The sequence below is a fragment of the Acanthopagrus latus genome, chromosome 24, assembly GCF_904848185.1.
Source record: "Acanthopagrus latus isolate v.2019 chromosome 24, fAcaLat1.1, whole genome shotgun sequence".
In the NCBI taxonomy this organism is placed as follows: domain Eukaryota; kingdom Metazoa; phylum Chordata; class Actinopteri; order Spariformes; family Sparidae; genus Acanthopagrus; species Acanthopagrus latus.
The window spans coordinates 2,423,802-2,445,576 of NC_051062.1; the positions used below are offsets into that span (position 1 = coordinate 2,423,802).

Below are 21,775 nucleotides of genomic sequence, written 5' to 3' on the forward strand. Positions count from 1 at the left end.
TACTACCTCCACCAGTAAATGAGAGGTGTGTTGTGATTTTCATTCTAAAATAGAAATAGACTGAGGTGAATTTAGGATTAGCCTGCAGCTAGTTAAGCATTAGTCTGCAACTAGCTTAGAGTCAGTCTGCAGCTAGATTATCATTAGCCTGCAGCGTCACTTCAAGGCTATTCCCCTGTGTGAAGAAGATCAGCTGAATGGTACCAGAGGAAACTCTGACATTTGTTCATTTATTCAGTCATTTTTTAAGAGATCCTTTACTGATTAGTTTTCGAAGAGGGTTGACTCTGGACAAATTTGAGAAACTGAATCTTGTAACAAACTGAATTTCTATCTTTTGTTGTGTGTTGTTGAATCACTGAAGGTTGGTGTTTGTAGTTAAACTCTGGACTTTTTGGTGAACATCGTTCGAACTTGTCTAACCCCAAACTGCGAACTGTTGCTGTAAAATACCCCTATCTTTTTAAAGAAGAGTTTGTCAGGATGTAAAACCAACGATCTGTTAATCTTTATGTTTCTAGATGTGATAGTCTAACAATGGCAGAGTCATCAGGGCTGAACAAAATGTTTAAACTGATAGTCGAAAACGAATCCTGGCCTTAAAATCCGAAGTGGGATCCAGTCGTAGATTTTGAGAAAAGCGGCACCTCTGATGGTTTGACTCCCTGATGAACGCTCGATGCTGAAACTCAGCAGTGTTTGTCGTTAAGGTCCGTGCCGTGACAATACAGGCGTTTCCTACGTTCAAAAGAGAGAGCCTTGGACTTTCCTTGTGATCGATCCTCATTTTTGAGCATGGAGTCTGTCTTGCTTGCTTGAGACTTGCGTCACAGCTGTTATCTGAAGTGCAGAGATGATATGACTTGACCCAGCAGAAGAGCATAAACCAGTCGAGTCCACAAATTTGAGTTCTGTACTCTACATAATGTTTTTATTCCTGCCAGTGTGGAGAGTAAACTGCAGGGCCACTGACCTTGTCATGAGCCATCATCTGCTTGACCTCTCTGTTCACCTTCATTTTGCAGGATAAAGAGTAAAAAGGCAGCCCTGAATATACTGAGAGTCTGAGCGGAGAGTAACCTGCTGAGTCACTACACGTGAGGACACTAAGCACTGTACAGAAGGCAGCTGGGCTCTGAGCTACAGTCGCACTCTTCTGATGAGTCACAGAGGGTTCCTGTCCTCCCAGCCTGTTTGAACTTTACCTGATTTAACACTGTCGCCAGCACTCACGTCATTTATCTCACATGTTTCAGTCTGCAGACTTCCATCATGTCACCAAAGTGATTGAAACAAAGTGTTTCATCAGAGCAGAAGAGGCTAATTTTTCAGTTTGTAATGAGAAGTTTTACCTGCTGGACCTGATGAATCAAAGGTGTCTCACCTTACAGAGTTACATAGTACAATTCTTGGTCTTGAGTCTGTAGTCGGCCCTTGTTTGTTGGCTTTCCAGCCAGTTGGGCTTGTTGGATCAGTGGCGGAGCCTTGGTGAGAGCAATCAGTCTGACTGTTCAGCTCAGGGAATCAGTGCAGGAGACGAGCATCATGAAAAGAAAGGAAAGCCTATTGAGGCTCTGTCACTGTAGTATTCACAATTCTCCGCCTGTACATCTGCCGTCCTGAGCCTTTTGTCGCAAATGCGTGGTTGTCAGTTTAGCGTGTGTGGGCTCTCAGAGACTTGGCAACTTTAATTCGACTCACAGGTGATCCATCAACTCACTGGATTAGGATGTGCGACCAGTCAGATGTTTCCCTCTTCGGGCCTGTGTTTCAGAAAGTGTAACCAGTTCCCTCCGTAGAGGCAGTGAGGACGATAGAGAGGAAGGAAGGAGAGGGGCAGAGCGCTCTGAAAGCAGGAAATGAGACTTAACTGAAGGCCAGCTGTGAGATAATGATGATGAGGCTATTATGAATTGAGTGGTCCTGCGTGTGAAAAGAGCCCTGCCGCTGCTGCTGCTGCTGCTGCTGTGTGTGAGCATCTATAAAAGGAGAATGGAAAGAGGACTGGTTGTTTTTTTCATGATATTATTATTCAAGATGATTAGCGAGGAGTAAAATAATAAGATAAATCAAATGGAGCGGATGAACTGAGGCTGAAACATGAACGAGCGAATAAAAATCATCCAATAAAAGAGGGATGGAGGACAGAGGGAGGAGTGGTCATTAGAGTGCTGCTCTTTTCTTTCCCACCAGGGCTCATGTTCTATAAAAAGAGCGGATTTAGCCCGTAAAAAAAAGGGCTGTATCGCGTCTACGCTGTGAGCCGGTCGCAGGAGAGGCACCAGCACCGAGCCAGCTGAGCCCCCGCGCCACTGTGAACACAGACAGATGTTGTTTAGCAGGGCACGAACCCAAGAGTCGCTCACTGCTGACACTGAAACCAGCCAAAGAAGTTCATTCAAGGGAGGAAATAGTCCAAACTGAAGTGGGCTGCATGGAAGTTTTAAGTGTTTCTGGCAGCCACTGTGGACGGAAGTGGCTGAAAGCGAGTGAAAGAAAGAGGAAACATGTTCTAATATATGTTTTTTTCTCTAGACACAGCAGTTTCAAAGATACATCATTATGATGTAATGTATCTGTTTGAGGCTATACAGCATACTGTACAGGATACGTTGTGTTGAAATATAATGCTCTGCTATTTACAGCATCGGAACTGTACTTACTATTAAACAGTGGTGGAAAGCTACCCAAGTCCTGCACTGAACAGTCTGATAATGTCACATTTAATAGCACTTACTGTCCATCACAGGTGCTTTTACCTCTGGTACTTAAAGCACCAGTTCACACAAAACTCTAAAAGCCTGAATTTCATCACCTCAGAGCTGAAGAGAAGAGCTTCCCGCCGCTCTAATGAGGCCATCAGCGGCAGGTAAAACCCTGGAGCCTCTTCAGGAGCTCAAACAGCTGACCTGCTCGAGTTTAGCTTCTCTCTGCCTGCGAGCCAGCTCATCAAACATGCCCTGTAGCCGCGGCGTTATAAATACACGTGGAGGTGGGCACTGTGACTCATCCACCGCTCTGCCGTTGAAGAGCTGCATCTGGAGATTTTTTACTTACTTTTAGGAGCCTCGCATGTTGTTATTCAGGATGCAGTGATCGGCCTAACCCTCGCTTTTGTCATAACGCGTGCACTTTTGTGTGTTCGCAGGAGGAGATAGAGACGCAGAGACAGCAGCATGAAGCCAGAGTGATGTCCATCAGGACAGAGGAGAAGCAGAAGATGGACAAGATGGCCGACGACCTGGACCAGAAGTGGAGGGATGCACTGCGGTAACAGACCCTCACTGTCACTCATGCTCGTCGCAGATTCTCAGATTGGATACACAAATGTCATTCTGACCGAGCTCCACCCGTGTGTGTCTGCAGGGAGGAGGTGCGTCTGCTGAAGGAGGAGCTGAGCGAGGACTACGAAGCGGACAAACAGGCGGCGCTGACTCAGGTCTCGCAGCAGAAGGAACTGGAGATGATGGCAGCGAGGGAGGGCTGGCAGAGGAAGGTGGAGGACCTGCTGGAACAGGTAACACACACAGACTCTCTCACACACACACACACACTGTGAAGGCTGCAGCGTGGGTTCTGTTCGGTAGCCATTTTTAAAACTTCTTCCTCTCCAGTCGTGTCTTGCTTAAACTATCTACTACTCTGTGACATTGCCCCCCCACGACTACCAGAGGCACTGCTCCGTTGATCCGTACGCTTTGAGAAAACGTGCAGAAATATGAACAACGAATAAGAACAGAAGGCTCCATCTGTATCCTTATGTGTCAAACATAGAGCATAAATTAGTCTTCTTCTTCTTCTTGACCCACAAATTCATCCCACTGACTGACAGTAAGCTGCCCTGAGTGTAAAATAGGATTATTTAATGTTTACTGCAGAGTGTCTTCCTCTCGCTGAGGAGAAGCCTCCGAAACACGTTTGAAAATTTCCATTTTAAGGCAGGATCACTGTACTTGAAAGCAACTTTTATCCGTTCCCTGGCTTTTGATAGAAGTAAGGGCACCCCAACCCTGACCCCACCCCACCCGCACCCACTTTGGGAATCACTCTGATTGACGGCTCCGCTCGACGTGAAGGCCTGGAGAAAGCCTGCAGCGGAAAAAATCCAGTGTGTCCAAGGAGAGATAGGCCACCATCTCACACGCTCTCTCAACAGCTCTCACAGTCAGCTGCCTCTGACTGTGTGTGTGTGTGTGAGGGTGATTAACAGCCAGTTCACCTGCTTTACATTTCACATCAGTCTCACACACACACACACACACACACACACACAACAAATTGGCCTGAAAAGGATTTCACTTCTCAGCTTGAGCTATTTCGGTCCGGTGTCTGTGTTCTTCGCTCGGAGCAGAAAACAAAAGCTTCTGTTTTTAATGAGTTTGTACCCAAAGCGCTCACACACACTTATGCTGTACATATACATATGTCAGCAGTTTATATATACACGCACTCTGTGTATATGTGGATATGAACAGCAGTTAGAATGAATAGTTTCAGTTCTCCTATGTCTCTTGATTGCTGGAGTAAAGTGTAACCGGCTCCGGTCCAAATTGGAAACGCTGGCTGGGAGCTCAGGCGTTTGTCGACCTACACTCGCACAGCCGTCCGTGCCGAGCATACTGCCTCTGGGTAATTCAGAGCTCGGCGAGTCACAACCAAAGACGTCAAAAGAGGCTCGTCCTGATTTTGCCAGGACACCGGTGGCCTCAGATTAACACTTCCTGACAAGCCGGCGCCAACAAACACCAAAGCCAGCTTGACAAGTTTTAAGGCGTCCTCACCCCCCCGTAGCCTGAGACCCTTATGGTTAAACATTGAAAAGTTAAAGGTCCAGTTCAGAGGAAATCTTCTGGTTTTGTTGTTTCACACAGAGGAGAAAAGTTATCATGGTGCTAATCTGGATATAGGGTTAGATCCAGGAATTATCCGGTGTATTCAGGTTAATTTGATATTTTGAATGTATTTATTTTCAATTTGTATTTGTCTGAAAATGTACATTAACATAAACGCAACACCTCAACAAAGACCTTTGACCTTATATAATAAAAAAGAAAATATATCAGTATTGTATCAAACAACTGATTAACTGAGTAGAAAATTAGGCCGAGCCGGGCCCTTTATCTTGCCCTAATAACTGAGTAATGTCATAAAGGCGTGTTCGGTGAGCTGATGTCATCTGAATGCAGCTCCGTTAGCATTGGTGTGTGAATGTGAGTCAGTACAAAATGCTGCACTTTAAAGTGTCTGAAAATAAACATCAAACAATGTCACAGCAAACCTCTAAGGAGCTTACACTCTGTATGAATGTCTGTGTGTGACGCCAGTGTGTATGAGCGTGTGTGTGTGTGTGTCTTGTCTCATCAAAGGGCTCTGTTGAATGCTGCTTTATTCTTTTTTTTTGTGTTCTGTGTCTGTGTATTAGTGTCTGTCCAGTGTGTGCGTGTGTGTATGTCCAGTGTGTTTATTCTCCACCTGGAAGGTCATTTCAGAGTAAAACACAGCTGAAAGAATGCCTCTGAACTTAACGTCTTTGTGCCAAGCTAAGCCACCCAGCTGTTGGCTCCAGCTCCACACTGAAGCCACAGACATCGTTTGGTTTGATGCTGCGGCAAGAAAACAACTAAGCGTGTTTTCCAAAAGGTCCAACTATTCCTTTAAAGGCATTCATCTGAACTCCTCTGTTAAAAGTATTATATTAATAGACATTTGTTAGCTTTCTGTTTAAAGTTGTGCATAGAATAAACTTTGATTATTCCTAAAACAGGAGGCTCCTTTAACCCTTTAGCTTTCCGCAAGAATACAGCAGAAACAGTTAGCTAACGATCCCATGGGGCTGACTGAAACCTTCAGCACTCAAATACACAATACATATATTCATGCATGCGTGCGTGTGTGTGTGTGTGAGTTTGTGCGTATACACAGCCCTTCAAACAAAGACACACATCTAAAGGATAGAGACACAGCTGCCTCAGGCTGATGAAGACAAATGGACACAGGTGGAACTATAGTCATCTGCGCCGTGTTGACCCACTTACAGCTTCAACTGAAGCCGCAGCACCGCTGGAGACTCACAGCCTCCTCCGACACACTGCAGGGAGACGCTCACACGTCAACACATGAGGTGGACTTAAATCTCACTCGCCATTATGCAGCTTCTTTCCGCCGTGACCATCTTCTCTGGCTTCACGTGAGCTCCTCGTTGCTGGAAATCACATTGTGTATTGAATAATATTTAGAAAGTGTTTTTTTTAATCCGAGCCGTGATGTCTTCGCCACATTTCAACACACAGTGACGTCCTTGTCTCACAGCCTGAGGGCTGAAGCTGCTCTGTAGTCTGGTGGTACGGCAGCAGATGCTTCTGTATCACAGCACCGTCCAAACCTTCTCCATCAGTCAGGTTGACTTTCGACATGTGTCTTTCCTCATCTATGATTTGAGGGTAAGCAGGGAGGTACAGGAAGTACAAGAAGCCTTGTTACCTTGTTAATCTCGTCTGGTTAATTTCTGTACATGTAAAGTATGAAATGCTGTAGCAGACAGATAGTGGACAGAGGATATCATCTGTCTGTCTGTTTAAATCCAGATCCAGAGCAAACCTCATCCCAGCCCTGCTCCTCATCCTCTCATTTTAAATCCATCTTACCTTGCCCTCACTTTTGTAGTGTGCCTACGGTGCTAAATCCTGCCGGGGGATTTAACTGGCTGAGCTCGAAGAAGAGTGTCATGTGGAGGGCCAGAGCCGTCGGGCTGAGAGAGTTCACTTAGGCCTCTGATAGTTCACATATTTCCCCAAACAAAACTGTTTTGTGTGCCTTGATGAGACGTAGGCTGCTTGGCTTCATGCTATCTGGCTCTGCGCGCTGACAGTCTGACAAGCTGTCGGCTCACTGAGACAGCGGGCGGCGAGCGCTCACTATGGCTTATTTCCAATGTGTCGATATCACCACTGAGTGTTTGTCACAGCATCTCAACCGAAGTCGGAACGTCTGTAAAACAAACCGTTTGCATCCGAGGATTAAAGAACGCGAGACGCGGGAGGAAACGCAGAGACAGAGCAGCCGTTTCTGTTGATGTTGACCTCATTACACATTCCACAAGATGCGTGTTTCCAACAACCACTTTCTCTAAAGAAGACACTGAATGTGTTGCCGCTGCTCAGACACAAAGCCACTGTATTGTCACTGTATGTAATTACTGTTGTTAAGACCTGTCCCTGTCTGCCTGTCCGGGTGCTTCTTCTGACTGTCGCGTCCTTCAGCTGGAACACCAGTAATTATACGTCTCTGTCTCTCTCTGGACAGATCTCTCTATTGAAGCAGTCCCTGGAGCTGCAGCTGTCTCAGTCCCAGTCGGCCCTGCAGCAGCTGCAGTCTCAGTTCAACCAGGAGAGGGAGCTACTGAGCCAACAGCTCAAAGGTAAGCTGGCCTACGCTCCTGTCCATCAGCAGTAGCTGCAGGCTGACACTGACGCTCATTGCCCACAGCTGAAGTCAGTCTGACCCCAAAGATTCAACAAAATGTCTGATCATATTATATGTATTGTTTATCCTACATTTAACAGCATATAGTGACAATTCACTGATCAGTCTTGGTGCTACATTAAGGGCTAATTATTTCCATTGTTGATTCATCTGTTGGTTATTCTGACGAGGTATAAAAAAAACTACTTGTGGCATGTACACAGAATAAGATGCTAACGTAATCGATGCTAATACTATGATGGAAAAACACCAATTTTTATTTGTTACCATGAAGACAAAAATCATGGTTTAGTGTTTTTATGCCTCCGCTTGGTGACAGCCACGTCCGGAGGCGTCGTGTTCTCGGTTTGTCTGTCCGGCCTTACGTACAGCCCATTCGTGTGAACAGGATATCTCAAGAACACCCTCCAGGGAATTACTACAAATGTGGTAAAACGTCGGGGCAGCTGCAGCTCAGGAGATAGAGCAGGTCATTCAGCATTCGGAGGGGTTGCTGGTCTGAATCCCCAGCTCCCCCGGTTGCATGTCGAAGTATCCTTGAGCAAGATATTACAGTATCTGCAAGATAACAGCAAGTTGCTCTGGATGAGTAAGTTGGCACCTTGAATGGCAGCCTTGGTCACCAGTGTGTGAATGTGACTAGTGTAGTAAAGCACTTTGGGCAGACAGGAGACTGGAAGAGCGTCACAGAAATCTTAGTCCATCTACCATCTCCACCGTAACTCAAGAATGAATTGAGTCGAATTTGGTTAGCAGAGGTCAGAGGTCGAGGTCACCGTGACCCCAATTCCAATACACAAATGTCCAAAAGGATAAAATGAGATGAAGTCATGATCTGAAAGTCTCCTGGAAAAGGATAGAAAACATTTTGACGTATAATAACACAGATAACTGTACACACACACCTAAAAATGTTGTAACTTGCAGGGGAAAAAAGGAACCTTAACAACTTTATTTACTGATTTGGGTGGAACTGGTGCATATTTTATGGAGTTGTGTTTTCTGCCCTCCTCCTGCTGCTCTGAGAGCAAACAGTAGATGTTTCATGGGAACCTTAAAAAAAGGTGATGCACTGAAATATAAATTCAAGATGAGCAGGAACACGAGCGCTCCCCCTGTGTTTTGTTATTGGTGTGATTTTACAAGACTCGGGATGTTGAATGGTGTTCTACAATGCCAAATAAAAATCACGCATAAGAAGACGCGTGAAAATTCTGAAAGTTGAATCAAGTTCTGGAAAAATGTTTGCACTTTATTTTGGAGCGAATCAAAATCAAGTGCCTGACATGTTGTCACATTCTGTTCATGTCATCCGTCTTGTAAAGCAAACGGAAAGGCATCTGTTTGAGAGAAGTTATTTCAATGTGTGTGTGTGTGTGTGTGTGTGTGTGTGTGTGTTTGTGTGTTTGCAGAGATGCAGAGGGAACATCAGAGGAGAGAGCATCGTCTCCAGGAGGCTCACTGCTGTGCCCTGAGCACCATGGAGGAGGCCAGACAACACCAGATCAGGGTAGGATTGTGACGTCCCAATCAGAATACTCAACTGCGAATTAGCTGTTAGCTAGTGAGCAATGGCTAGCAGCAAGGGTGTGTTCGTCCATGTGTTTGAATCCAGGTGAAGCTCTGAGGGAAGTTCAGGAGAGACTCTGGTTGCCTCCCTTATTTGTCCCCTCCAGCTCCAGTCACCTCTCCGATCAATGCTGCAGTCAGGTTGATAAACAGGAGTGAAGATGAATCCACTTTTTAATCACAGGAGTTACAAAGTAATCTCTAAGCTCTCCTCCCTGTGGTAAACCACTCTGGATCAGAGCAGAATCTCATGTGACTAACTAGTGTTAACTCCTCCAGAGGGCCTGGATCGGCACCCAGCACAAGACCCCGAGTGACAAAAATGACATGTCATCCGTTTAATTTAGTGTTTATTACCTTGGAGTGATTTCTCTCGAGTCATATTGTCTTCAAACACTTTGTTAAGCAATAGCAGAGCAACATGACCAAACAACAACAAAAAAGTATGTAAAACAAATAGCAATGATAAGAAGATAACTACCGGTCTGCAACCTTCATCTGCAGCTACAGTGTGCAATATCAACAGTGATACAAGTGGTGAAACCATCAACTACAACATAGAGTTATATGATGGGAGGCTGCTCTGTTATTTAGCAGATGAACTTTGCAGCATTCCAACAAACACACAATGAGTGATGGAGAATGAACTAACTCACCTTTAAAATGATGTGCCACAGCAAATTGTATTAGCTTAACTCACCAGTGCTTTAACGAAAGAAAGTGCAATCCATTATCATGTTTAGATCTGGACCAGCCAGAACCAGATCCAGGCATTTGGTGGAGGTGAAACCAGCTCCTAAATGCAGCGCATCACGCCTTTTCCTGTAACCTTGCCACAGACAAGGAGATCATCCGTTACCACGGTAACGACACTTAAAACATGGCAACAGCTGTTCCGTCAGCGAGCTTATTTTGAAATAAGTGACAAAAGTGGGACAGAAATGTTTACCGACAGTCTAGACAGAAATAACTCAATCTAAATAAGTTCAGATCAAGTGACTGACATTCTGACTGAAACTAATTATACTGTCAAAAGAGCGTGTGTGAAAGAAATCAGTGTTATCTGTGAACCCTTGTTGTCTACAGTAGAGCCAACAGTGTCACAAGTGCTGCAGTTGATCTCCGACTGTTAGTTTGAACGTAATGTCTCCCCGTCTCCCCCTGCTGCTGACTTAACAGCACGTTAAAGATTCATAAAGCAATTACATCAGCTTAGAACGTTCTAGCTTCATGAAACAATTCGTCCAGTTTAATTTCACCCATTTCTTTGATAAATGATATTGAAAATGATCCAGAGTGGTAACAGCTTAGCGCTGATTTTATGGTTGGAACAGTCAAGTGTCTGTGAGGGGAAGTGTCCCTTCATTGATGCCTCAGTTTCTCCTGGTTGAGGTCAAAGGTCACATCATGCAGCTTCATGGCAACAAGACTGTTCATACAAAACATATTACCGTTAAACTCAATACTTGACAAGAGAAAGTAATGTATTGTTCTAGTGTTTTGGTAATATTTGGGCGTTCAAAATCTGGTATTTGTTCTAATATTTTGTTGCTGTGAGTATCTCTTTGGTTTCTTAGACTCAGTGCATTGTGGGAGAAAGATGTCCATCAACAGAATGCTCCGTAAACAAGCAGATTAATATCTGCATATTGTCTGTTTTGAGTATAATGAGTTTTTTCACTTCTCCAGTATGATCAGTCAGTAGAATCTGGAGTGTTCAGTTCTGCTCATCAATTCTTTTTTCAACAGCGCAGCCTCATACATGTAGCGCTGACCTTCAGCCAGCTCACAGACTGCTCCAACATCACTGTCATATTTAAAGGCTCTCTTTCCTCTCCCTCCTTCTTGTGTTTGGTGCCCTCCATCAGGCCCTGGAGGAGCGTCTGAAGCAGGAGCAGAGGGAGGAGGTTCATGCCCTGAAGGAGGCCCACAGGAGGACCTTAGACATCCTGAGGCAGCAGTCGGACCAGGAGCTGCAGACACTTCGCTTTGAACTGGAGGATGAGGGCAAAGCTAAGCTGGGTAAATGATGATCCAATTAAAAACTTTTTTTTCTTCATTTTTTACAACCTCTCTTCCTGCAGCATGGTTTTAAAGTACAGCGGGGATGGTCGTACGCTCAGTTATGATGTTCCTACCCATGGTGATACTGTTACTACCAACTGTGTTGATGTTTCTGCTCCGTCATCCTCATTCCCTCTCTGCACCTTCACTACTGGAAGAATGGAGGGCAACACACAAGCAGCAATGAACAAAGAGATAATGCATATACATTTGAATTCTAGTGTAAAACTGATCATGGGACTAAATTATCACGCAGAATTCAAGACGCGTAATAAGCAACTGGTTAACACAACTGTTGCCAAGCCCAACAGACTTAAACCGTGAGCGGCCATCTTCAATAATGCAGTCCATTGTGAAATCCACGCCTCCTTGATGATATGAAGTCAGCAGAGTGCCAAATTTGCAAGAAGGCACCAATCTGTTAGAATTTTGCCTTACTTGTACAATATTGTATAAATTTGCTCCTCTTGATGTGACAACTCTTAAAATCACTCAATTTGTAAGGGAGTCTGGGAAATTGCCATTACTAGTGACATTCATCACTTCATTTTTAACTCTTAACTGCTCTCTGTGTACTGCAGCATCTCTCCGTGCAGAGCTGAATCACCTCCATGCTACAGCCATAGAGCATCTGAAGCAGATCCACCTCAAAGAAAACTCTGCCGCCAAAAGAGAACTGGAGAACGCGATGGAGCACAGCCACAAGCAGGTGACTGTGGTGAACAAAGTGTCTCTGTCTGTTTTCTTTGTGTTTGCATGTGATCCGGTGAACATCCTGCTTCGTTTTGTTCATTTGCTCGCTCTTCATATATTTCCTCCAGGAACAAGAGCTCCTGGCTCGTATCTCAGAGCTGCAAGCGGAGCTGTGTTCCCGTAGCAACCGCATCACCGACCTGGACCATGAGATCCACTCCCTGAACGAGACCATCGACACACTGACCAGAGAACTGGAGCACAAGGGGAAAGAGGTGCTGCGGGTGCGCAGTGAAGCGAACCATCAGATAAGGTAGGAAACAGCAGACGGCTAGAGGACAAACAGTCAATTCACATTTAGTTCTCTAAACTCTGTGTGGAATCATGTTTTTGTACAAAAAGTGCCCTGAGTGAATGTTACCGGATTACATTTCACAAAAAGGCAGGGAGGTTTATGATGTTGACGGTTTTAGATTAAACATTGAAATAAGCATATACAGATAAGTGGGCACGTTAAGGGACACCATGTAGTTTTGGAGAATGTTATTATTTACAGTATTCATGAGGTAATAATTTGAACTGTGTATTTTTTCTAAGAGTGAATAAACAAGCTGTTCCCTGTTCACTGTTTGAAACGAGACAGGTGGCAGGGTCCGCCACATATAAACAAAGTAGGTCAGATGTTTATTTAGTCATGAAAACAAAGAGTTTGTTTCATTTAGTTTTCAGTCATTTAGGTCAACTAGATTAAGTTATGTAATCTTTACGTTACCTTTATGTTAGCTTATTTTATCTTTACATGCGTTTATGTTGTCTTTACATTGTGTCATGTTATCTTTAGATAAGGTTATGCTGTCGTTACATGTGGTCTGGCGTGATGTTGCATCATGGTTTATTGATGAGTGCGGTCCGTCTCTGCTGCAGGGCCCACGAACAAGACCTTTCAAAGAGACACGAGAGGGACCTGGGGGAGCTGACTGTGGTCCATCACAGAGAAACACAAATCATGCTGGCTGACTTCAACAAGGCCCAGGAGGTCCTCAAAGACAAGATCTCTGCTCTACAAATATTGTAAGTCACACAAATGGTGGATGAAGCCTCTGATGCTGCGCCTTTGAGCTGCAGCTGCAATTGAAAAAAAAGTCTTGCAGTCACCTCTTTGTAATGTCTGCTGGCAAAAAAGAATTGCTTTTTGCTTTGTTAACACGCTTTGTTGTAATGTTATCTACCTTGTCACATATCTTCCTACTTTTCCTTCCACATGTCCTGTCTGTATCCAGGTTGGAGGGGACAGAGGAAAAGTTAAGAAACCGAGAAAGCCGACCAGAGGACCTGCATATCATCGCAGAGCTCAGAGAGATGGTGACCGAGAGGGAAGCGCTCGTCAAGAAGCTGGTTGTGAGTAGACTGCCTGTCGTGTGGTCGCAAATTACACTTATCCCCCAGCTGACATTGCAATTTGATCTGCAGTTGACCTCACAATTCCAGTAAATATGCACAGCAGTGTCAGTGTCATCAGTAAAAGACTCGCCACTCTGTACGTTAAAACCCTGTTTTCCCATACAGGGAGTGACAGTTTGATCATCTAAAGGAGGGGCATGTCGTCTCTTTTGTAGGATGACAAGAAGTTCTACCAGTTGGAGCTGGTCAACAGAGAGACGGGCTTCAACAAGGTCTTCAATTCCAGTGCCAACGTCGGTGTAATCAACCCTCTTATCAAGGTGAGAGTCACACCCGGCAGCCCTCGTCAGAGTGAGTGGCCTGGATGCAGAGGTTCATATGGGTGTTTGTGTCATCATCGGCGCCCCCCGCCCCTGAGCTGGGTGGCCTTCATATAGCAACACTCCCAATGGGTGACATCACCAAATCCAACCACAGGCATAGGAGAGGACTGTGTTCTCAGCGTCATGAACGCAGACCATCAGTTTGTGGTGCTCGACACAATGTGGACGCTCTCCACTGTACCCTGAGCGCCACACTTGTAGTTCAGAAGGCATGCTTTGGACCTGTGTATCATTAGGATGCAGACAACCAGACCATACTGTGCTGTATCCGTCATCCATGTGCTTGATTTCATTTTGTGCTTCCTCATTTTGTTCACTCGTTTATTTATTTAATTCTTTCCTTGAATTCCGCCAGTTGTTTGAGCACCCTGAATCACCGCCGTCTCCTTCTTGAGAGTTTGCGTGAGCGTTGCGCGGCGTCTCCCATTGTGAGTTTGTGGGTTTGTCATCAAGACTGATCTGTGTGTAGCATGCCGCTCATCATCCCGCTTGTGTGTACACAGCTGTCAGACCTGCTCTTTGATCCCAGGAGCCTCTCCCAGACAATAATCCTTGATTTCACTTTCCTCCTCCTCCTCCACCTCCTCCTCCTGCTGCTGTTTCTCACTCACACTTCTGAGCTCCCGTCTGCAGGATTAGACGTTTGTGAGTGTAGCAGCTCACGGTGCTAGCTTTGCCAGTGTGTGTGATAGACAGCAGCACACCTCCCATCCATCAGCACGTCCACATTTTATAAGGGTGTATAATTGATTTGTGTTAGGAGTGTTCTCCTCAGTGTTCTGTTTCCTTCCTGTGTTCCTCCCCAGTCTGCTCTCCCTCCCCCTCTCCTCATCCGCCCTGTTCACAGTGTTTCTCCAGCCTTTCAGCCATTTTCAATTTTATGTTCTGTCAAAAGTGGGCTCATGGTCTGGTCTTGTGACCAACCTTTTCATATCAAGCTGTGCTCTGCTCCACGCCTCCAAATAGTCAGTCAGCTCTCCGATTCATCAGGCCTCCCGCCACGAGTCGTCAGGGAGAGGAAGCGGAGGGACAGGAGGCGGAGGAGGTAGGACCAGGAGGCCGCTGTGGGCCTCCTCACTCCCCCCTCCAGAGGTCCCTCCCCAGACCCAGGAAAGCCCTGCCACTGCTCAGCCCTCTTCCTCTTTCTCCTCTTCCTCAGCATCCTCCTCCTCCTTCTCCTCATCCTCCACGTCATCCCATGCCAAGCCTTGCTCTTCCTCATGCTCCTCATCCTCAGGAAGCCCTGGTGCAGCATCAGGGCCTGCAGAGCTTTAGGAGGTGAGAACTCTGTGACGTCCCGCCACTGATGCCCTCACCTTGCTGTCACTGACCCTCATTCAGGGAGTGATGTTTGCTGCCCTCACTGTCTCTATCTCTCACCTCACATCTTAGTTTCCCTCCCCTTTTATCCTCACCCCTCTCCCCCAGACGTGAACTAGTGAGGTAGTGATCAGGTTCATCAGGTACATGAGAGAATGGATAAATCAACCAGCCTTCATCGGTCAGGGTTAATTAATGTCCATTATCAGGAGGCCAGCACCATCTGATATCACTGTGGAGTCCATTCATCCCTGATAATCCCTGACACCTTTGAGGGCATTATCCCACTTATACCATTGTCACTTTCCCAAAGATAAAAAAAAGACCATTCATTTATATTTTCTAGGTTTTGGGATCAAAATCTTAAGTTTTTCACAAGCAATAACGCCGCTTCCTTAGCAGCACCAGAGCGTTTAACTTACAGTCTTAACAGTCATCACCATCCCATACGTTTCTTACATGTGAACACTGTTCATTGCTCAGCTCATCGAACCCTCAAGCTTAGCTGTCGCAATGTCGCTGTCCCCAAATTTAAATCACCATTCCGTGGACAAATGATGTACGTGTACTGTCAGCCACAGCCTGAAGTGGAGTTGAATAGTGAATTGCTGTGTCTCAGTTCAGGGTCTGCATCCTTAAGAGGCCGCATTTGAAGGCCAATTACGTCACTATGCCGCGCGAAGGCTGTCCCAATATAGAGGCTCCTCCAAATGCAGCCCACAAATGCTCCTTCTTTCCCTCTTTTTGGAGGATGCACCTCTATGATCCTTCGTGGCCTCACATATCCCAATATTCTTTGCACGCCTGAAAAAAAAGAAAGAAAGAGAGAAAATGGCAACATCGTGTGGCGTAGATCGTTACTTTCGCGGGCCTGGGCGGCAGAAATCGTGAGGTAAGGGTAAAACATCTGGTGACGCAAAGAGGAAGTGCTCCAAAGGCTAGACCGTCCCATTTAACAGTGATTGACACAAGGTTAACAAGGTCTCTCCGACCGCAAAGTCCGGGTCCTTCAAAGGACGCAGACCCTGAAGTGGGACACAGCAAATGCGATGTGGGACAGTGGACAGTCTTTCGTTAGCTGCAGTTCTTCAAAATACGATATTTTATCTGTATTTGTGTTATTTTTTTAATTTGATTTGATCACACCTTTTGGTAGAGTGTGAGACAAAACTCAATCCTGTGCGCCACCGAGGATTAAAAGGCTTTAAAGGATTTATATTTTAATTTGGGCACGAAACGGATCTATTCATCACACATAATGCTTCTGGTCCTCCTCTATTAGTTCAGGGTCAGCAGAGATATAATCCCTTTTTGATCCATCCATCCACTTTAACATCTCACTTTCCATTTTCCAATCATGGAACTATCACAAAATCTGAGACACAATCTTCTGTCGGTCCTCGCTGTCCTCTCTGTCTGCCTCGCTTCTTAAACGGAGCCAACTCTGTAACTGCGCACTCTCTAATCAGTCTCAACGGGACTTCAAGCTCTGAGAAAAGCAAAGAAAAAAAACGAGGACTGACTTTAAAGCATCGCAGGAACTTAAAAGTGACTGCTGCAAATGTGAAACTTGTAAGATAAGGCTTTTGTGCTTTCATTCTACCAGAGAAAAGGCGGCGGACAACCAGTAGAGAAGAGATGAAGGAGAGCTGACGAGAACACTGAGAGGTCTGCCGCTGGAGGGCGCACAACAAAGACAAATCTGAATGTTTGTTCCAAAAAATCATTCTACATGTTTTTTCTTTAGTGTTTGACTTTTGTCGTGTGTCTGTGTGTGTGCGCGTATTATTTTGAACTGAGAGGAGAAAACTGTTTTCTCATTTAAACATACGTTTTGTTTGTCTTTATCAGTTTTCAGTAGCATGAAAGTAGTAGACAACAATTTATTCTTATATTGTGTAAAATGAACAGAGTTGATTATCTTACAAGCCATCACTTCTGATAAAATGAAACGATGTGTCACTAAGTGTCTAAAACAGCGGTTCCCAACCTTTTTTCGCCAACTATTTTCACGTCAGACATTATTTCACGGACCGGCAATGGGGGGGGGGCTACGTAGAAAACAAAATAAAATTATATAATGAGAATAATAACAAACCCAAAGTGCATAAAAATGTCACTCAGTAATAATGCAGAATCAGTGGGAGCCCTAAGCTTGTTCCTCGGCAATGAGACAGTCCCACCCGATGGGAGACAGTGCCACCCGCAGTGTGTTCCTTATGTCCAGTGTGCTCCGTAACTTTGTCTTGGTTGCTATGAGAGCAGAACAAAGATAGGAACCAGTGTTTTCTTTGCTTTTGTGGTGATCTCTGGATACTCTGCCTTGATTTGAATCCAAAACGCCGGCAGATTTGCGGTTGACTCAGACACACTTTTAAGGCCACCGTCGTTTGCAATCTCCAGTAGTTGATCCTCTTCTGGCGAGGACATGCTCAGGCCACAAAGATCTTCATAGAACTTTTTTACATGTCCGCTTAAACTCTTAATTAGCTGCATGTGTGAACGTGTGCGTGTGAAAGGTCAGTCTACATTTGTTCAGTGTCTGAACCCATCGTCTGTCAACTCTGGGGGCAACAGTTACAGTTAGATTAGCGGCTTGAGATAACAATATGCTAAGAAAATGACACAGTACCGTCATCAGATTGTGACGATATCTACCAACCTACCATGTGGGTAGTTTTCCTGTAATGTTCAGTATGAGTACATGCCTGCCTGTTCTCAGCTGTCCCCTACATCACACACCCCTGGTAGTCCCGCTGTGCAACCAGAGGGAGGTCAAGTTCCTCCAGTTAAAAGTAAAAACAACCTGTAACCAAATAGTACTGTGGACTATATATCGTGATGATGATTGCATTCATATAAAGATATGTGTTCATTGACTTAAACATTGTAAGACATGTGATAGACTCATGCACAGTGTACCCCTTCTCTTGCCCAATGTATGCTGGGTATAGAAAACAGATGGGTGGAGGTTCCCTAGTTGCTGGTGAGGGTTTGATCCTATAACCTGTTGCATCAGATGGTTTGATACAGAGACCTGGAAATGAGCAGATCATAAGTAGTTTAGCTGGCTGGTAAATCAAACTTTACTCACTTACTTACTTACAATGACATCAACTCCCCACTTCTTACAGAACTGATGCTATAGCATCCACGCTAACATCATGAGGAGCTGCCATTATTGTTTTCAAAGTTAGACCCCCTTCTCTCGCTGGTCATCATGTCTAAAGCACTCCTGTAGCTGCTAGTGGTTCCTCATTGGATGCTGATTGTCCGCCTGCTGTGTTTTCACAGTGCACAGCTTGAAGCCTGGCAGGATGGATTCGAAAGATCACGTGATCGTGCGATCTGGCGAATCCAGCTGCCTCGAAATGTTGCTGATCCCAAGCTCCCCCATTGCATGTGCCCTGTACATAGAATACCCTTGGATGTGTTTGAAAACCTGGACTGTGGACACCCCAGCAGCTTCACTTGGCACTGATTGCGAACACTGATGACAGTGTTGACACCCTGGCTCTAGTAGTGTCGGCTGTAAACATATGTCAGACTGTGAGTGTACCTCCGTTTCTGCCTTGTCATTAGTTGAACGCGTCTGTTCTTCTTCTTCTCCTTCAGCCTTCCTGAAGCCAACGCCACGACACCATCCGACTCGAGGGGTGTGGAGGCAGGAAAAGGCAAAGAATGCGTTGCAAAAGAAGAGGAGCTTTACTCCCAGTACTTCTCTTTCTGACTGGCAAACCCCCCCCCCCCCCAATTCTTTAAAAAAAAAATGAAGTGATGGGACAGAGAGCTAAAGTTGGACAGCACGTCTCGAAAATCATTCGGACGGCATTAATTAACATCCGCTGCTTATCACAGCATTCCACCAGTCATGTGCAGGACTGAGATTCCAGTGTGATTGCAACCTTAGGGCTTCCATACATGATGAGCACGATGAGTGGTGTGGCACCAGGAGGTGAGGTGAACACACACACACACACACACACACACGTTGGCCGACAGTCATTTATCTCTTCATTGATACTATCTGCAGCTGTGCTAAGCGCGACATTTGTATGAGCTCTAAAACTGTGGTAGCGGGCGGTAAATGTTAGCCATGACACTGAGGTATTGGAGAGCTTCACTTTGAATACGATGATGTGTACTTAGAGTAATCTTCAAGTTTTTTTTGTTTTTTTTTTTAAAGTCAGCAGGCATTGATGGAAATATTGGCAATTCTCTGTTGTAACATGATCATAGATCAATCCTATCAGTCCTTCGGGTTTCACGACAGTCGTTCATCTGATCCTCTTCACACTCGGCAGGTGTGTTGCTTAGGACCCATGGAGGTGCAGTGTCGAGTGCGAGGTGGTTTGAATGAGCAGTTCTCGCGAAAGCCACTTGTACCAGAGTCCAAACAGCGGACCTGTTCTGAAGAGACATTGCACTACTGTCAGAAACACTGCATATGACATATTACAACTTAGTCTGCCGACATGCCGATCCTGCTTTTGATTTTGACTATCACAACTGAAAGCACATTTCACTGGATTTTTGAATCGTTACACTTCATGTAAGTTTTTTTCCCGGATCTCAACAATTAATTTGAATATAATCATGTGTCAAAACCAATAGAAATGCTGGCCAAAACTCCCCCTAAAACACTAATGTCCCTCCTAATGTCTTTGAAGCTCATACAAAGAAGTCACAAACAGTGTTGCAGTGAGTGTAAGGTGTGAGCACCAGTAATTAACTGTAGATTAAGAGTAAACTTTTTTTTTTTTTTTTTCAAACATCAACATGTGTCTTACAAGCTGTCATTTGACTAGAAGTGCTTTGAAAGTTCAGCCAGGACAAAGTGAATTTTTGCCTTGATATTCGCCTTTAGTCTTTTCATGCTGTGACCCATCAGCAGTGTAAATACACGCATTCAGTCACGTATGTGAGGAACAAGGACAGAGCTCGCCGCTGATTCTGGCCTCTACAGTCCGACAAACTACAGTACACCACAGTATTGACACCAGCAAAAAAAACAAACCGAACTTTAGCTTGCTGTCCCGGAGCTTGGGCTGTGTACATACAGTATATGATTGAAAGTCACGTTCAGATCTCTGAGCTAGTTGAGGGGTGCTTGATTTTCCATTCGAGCCGTCCCAGGAAAGGGAACATCAAGAAACAGCGAATCAAGCACCCCTCGTATTTTTATTATTCCAGTATTTATAATGTAACAAGCTACTGTTTTTCTACGGTCTGTTTGTGACGCAGAGACGCACGGAGAGGAGTTCCGTCAGCCACATGGAGTTGATCGGCTCCAAGAAACTCTTTTATTGCCAAGGAGTATTTAGTCACAACACTTCATCACAAGTTAGGAGTTCATGTCGCTGACTCGAACTCCTCTGCTGCACGTCTCTGCCTGTGGGCCAGGCCATAGAGCATGTGAAAACAGAAACACTATCATAATGCTGCTGTCACTCACTTGAAATCCTCATATCTCCTGGTTTTTGGTGTACTGTCTGTTTTTTAACTTGAATTGAAAGTTTACATCGTTCTTGTACTGCGTAACTCTCATGACCTGAAGGTCCATTCAGTAACCTGTAAAGTTTCCAAACTGCATGGTCATCATCAGCCTGACGGAGGCGCCGTTTCTTACTTTTTGAAAAAGCGGAGAGAGAGAGGTGGGAGGTTTGACAGTTTACTTTCTGTCTCACTTTACACCAGCGGGGTCCAGTCAACAACAATACAGACATGTTATCAAGCTACAGCTCCAATCACTGCTTGTCTTCCATTAAAAACAAAAAAGAAAAAAATCAACTGAGGCCTCAAAGGTTCAGGAAATGTTTCAAGTCTAATTGTTAGCATGAATGGATCCTACAGTATACTAATGCACACCAATACAATCCAACCACGAGAAAGTGAATCAACCTCTCTCAGAGAAAATGACTGAAGTACCTTGTAAGTGGTAAACCATACTAAAAAGACCTACTGAATCTAGAAAATATATTACAGATTTTTGTTCCACGTTTTAGCAATTTTATTTTAAAAATTAAATAGTACCACATTTTGGAAATGAATATCTTTGCCCCCTTACCCAGAGCCACATGAGCGCAGCCATCAAGGCATTCGTCATGTGGGCATTTGTTTTAATGCAATCTAGGTTGGAAAAACAACTCGGCTGTGGGTAAGGTGGCAATCCTGCATATTTTTTCCAAATACAACACTAACTGTTTTGTCAGAGTCAAAAATGAAACACCTCCTGGAACCAGGCTGAGACAGGATGTGTGTCAGGTGTCGTGTGGGATGGACGGTCACAGGTGGCTGTCAAATAAAACATCTGCCAACAGAGCAATTTCCACTTCATCGTTTGTTAACAGTCAAATGACTAATAACTGAAGTTTAATAATGATGTTTATTATAAGTGTAACTTAAGTTATTGTAATAAAAAAAAAGCCTTAAAGGCAAACTTCTATTGTGGCATTCTAATGTCTAACTCTTATAATATATATGACATTGATGCTTTAGTTATATGGAATGTCATCAAAGCCAATACAGTATGTGTAAAGGTTTATCTGTTGTTTTTGACGTGTAATATGACAAACCCCAGCAAAAAAGAGCTGACCAATAGAAACAGAGGAAGGCCTCCTCTGTGGGATTATAGCCCCGAACACTGAACCCCAGTTGGTTCATTCCTCCATGCACACTGTGAAGATTATATTTATTCAGACAACTTTGTTAAATATTGACATTTGATGCAGAAGTCTTTGATTTTTTTTTGATTAATAATACATTTTTTTCTCACAATCACGTCCAATTTTACTGCCACTCTTTATTTCTCTCAAGTTTCATTCTGCCGGATTTTGAGCCCCACCACACAAAAACTGCCACCG

General features: G+C 44.7%; 1 protein-coding gene and 1 long non-coding RNA gene across 24 annotated transcripts in view; one reads left to right on the forward strand and one right to left on the reverse strand.

Annotated features, from left to right (window-relative positions):
* The window catches only part of LOC119015172 (protein FAM184A-like), a 60,396-nt gene that overhangs the window by 19,211 nt on the left and 19,410 nt on the right, over positions 1-21,775 (forward strand). For 9 of the 23 annotated variants that reach the window (XM_037090879.1, XM_037090883.1, XM_037090886.1 and 6 more), the window contains exons 13-22: positions 3,149-3,270; positions 3,367-3,517; positions 7,303-7,417; positions 8,895-8,992; positions 10,920-11,073; positions 11,697-11,824; positions 11,937-12,121; positions 12,733-12,879; positions 13,089-13,206; positions 13,425-13,529. In XM_037090879.1, coding sequence (XP_036946774.1) covers positions 3,149-3,270; positions 3,367-3,517; positions 7,303-7,417; positions 8,895-8,992; positions 10,920-11,073; positions 11,697-11,824; positions 11,937-12,121; positions 12,733-12,879; positions 13,089-13,206; positions 13,425-13,529 — 1,323 coding nt within the window. Of the gene's footprint in view, positions 1-3,148; positions 3,271-3,366; positions 3,518-7,302; positions 7,418-8,894; positions 8,993-10,919; positions 11,074-11,696; positions 11,825-11,936; positions 12,122-12,732; positions 12,880-13,088; positions 13,207-13,424; positions 13,530-13,947; positions 14,021-14,751; positions 14,871-16,518; positions 16,621-18,527; positions 18,868-21,775 lie in introns of those variants that run through there. The other 14 variants (XM_037090871.1, XM_037090873.1, XM_037090872.1 and 11 more) reach the window with 8 other exon arrangements.
* On the reverse strand, positions 7,830-9,874 carry LOC119015178. Its single transcript, XR_005073213.1, has 3 exons — positions 9,752-9,874; positions 9,027-9,182; positions 7,830-8,040 (listed from the first exon to the last, which is right to left on the reverse strand). It is a non-coding gene; the product is annotated as an uncharacterized LOC119015178 (long non-coding RNA).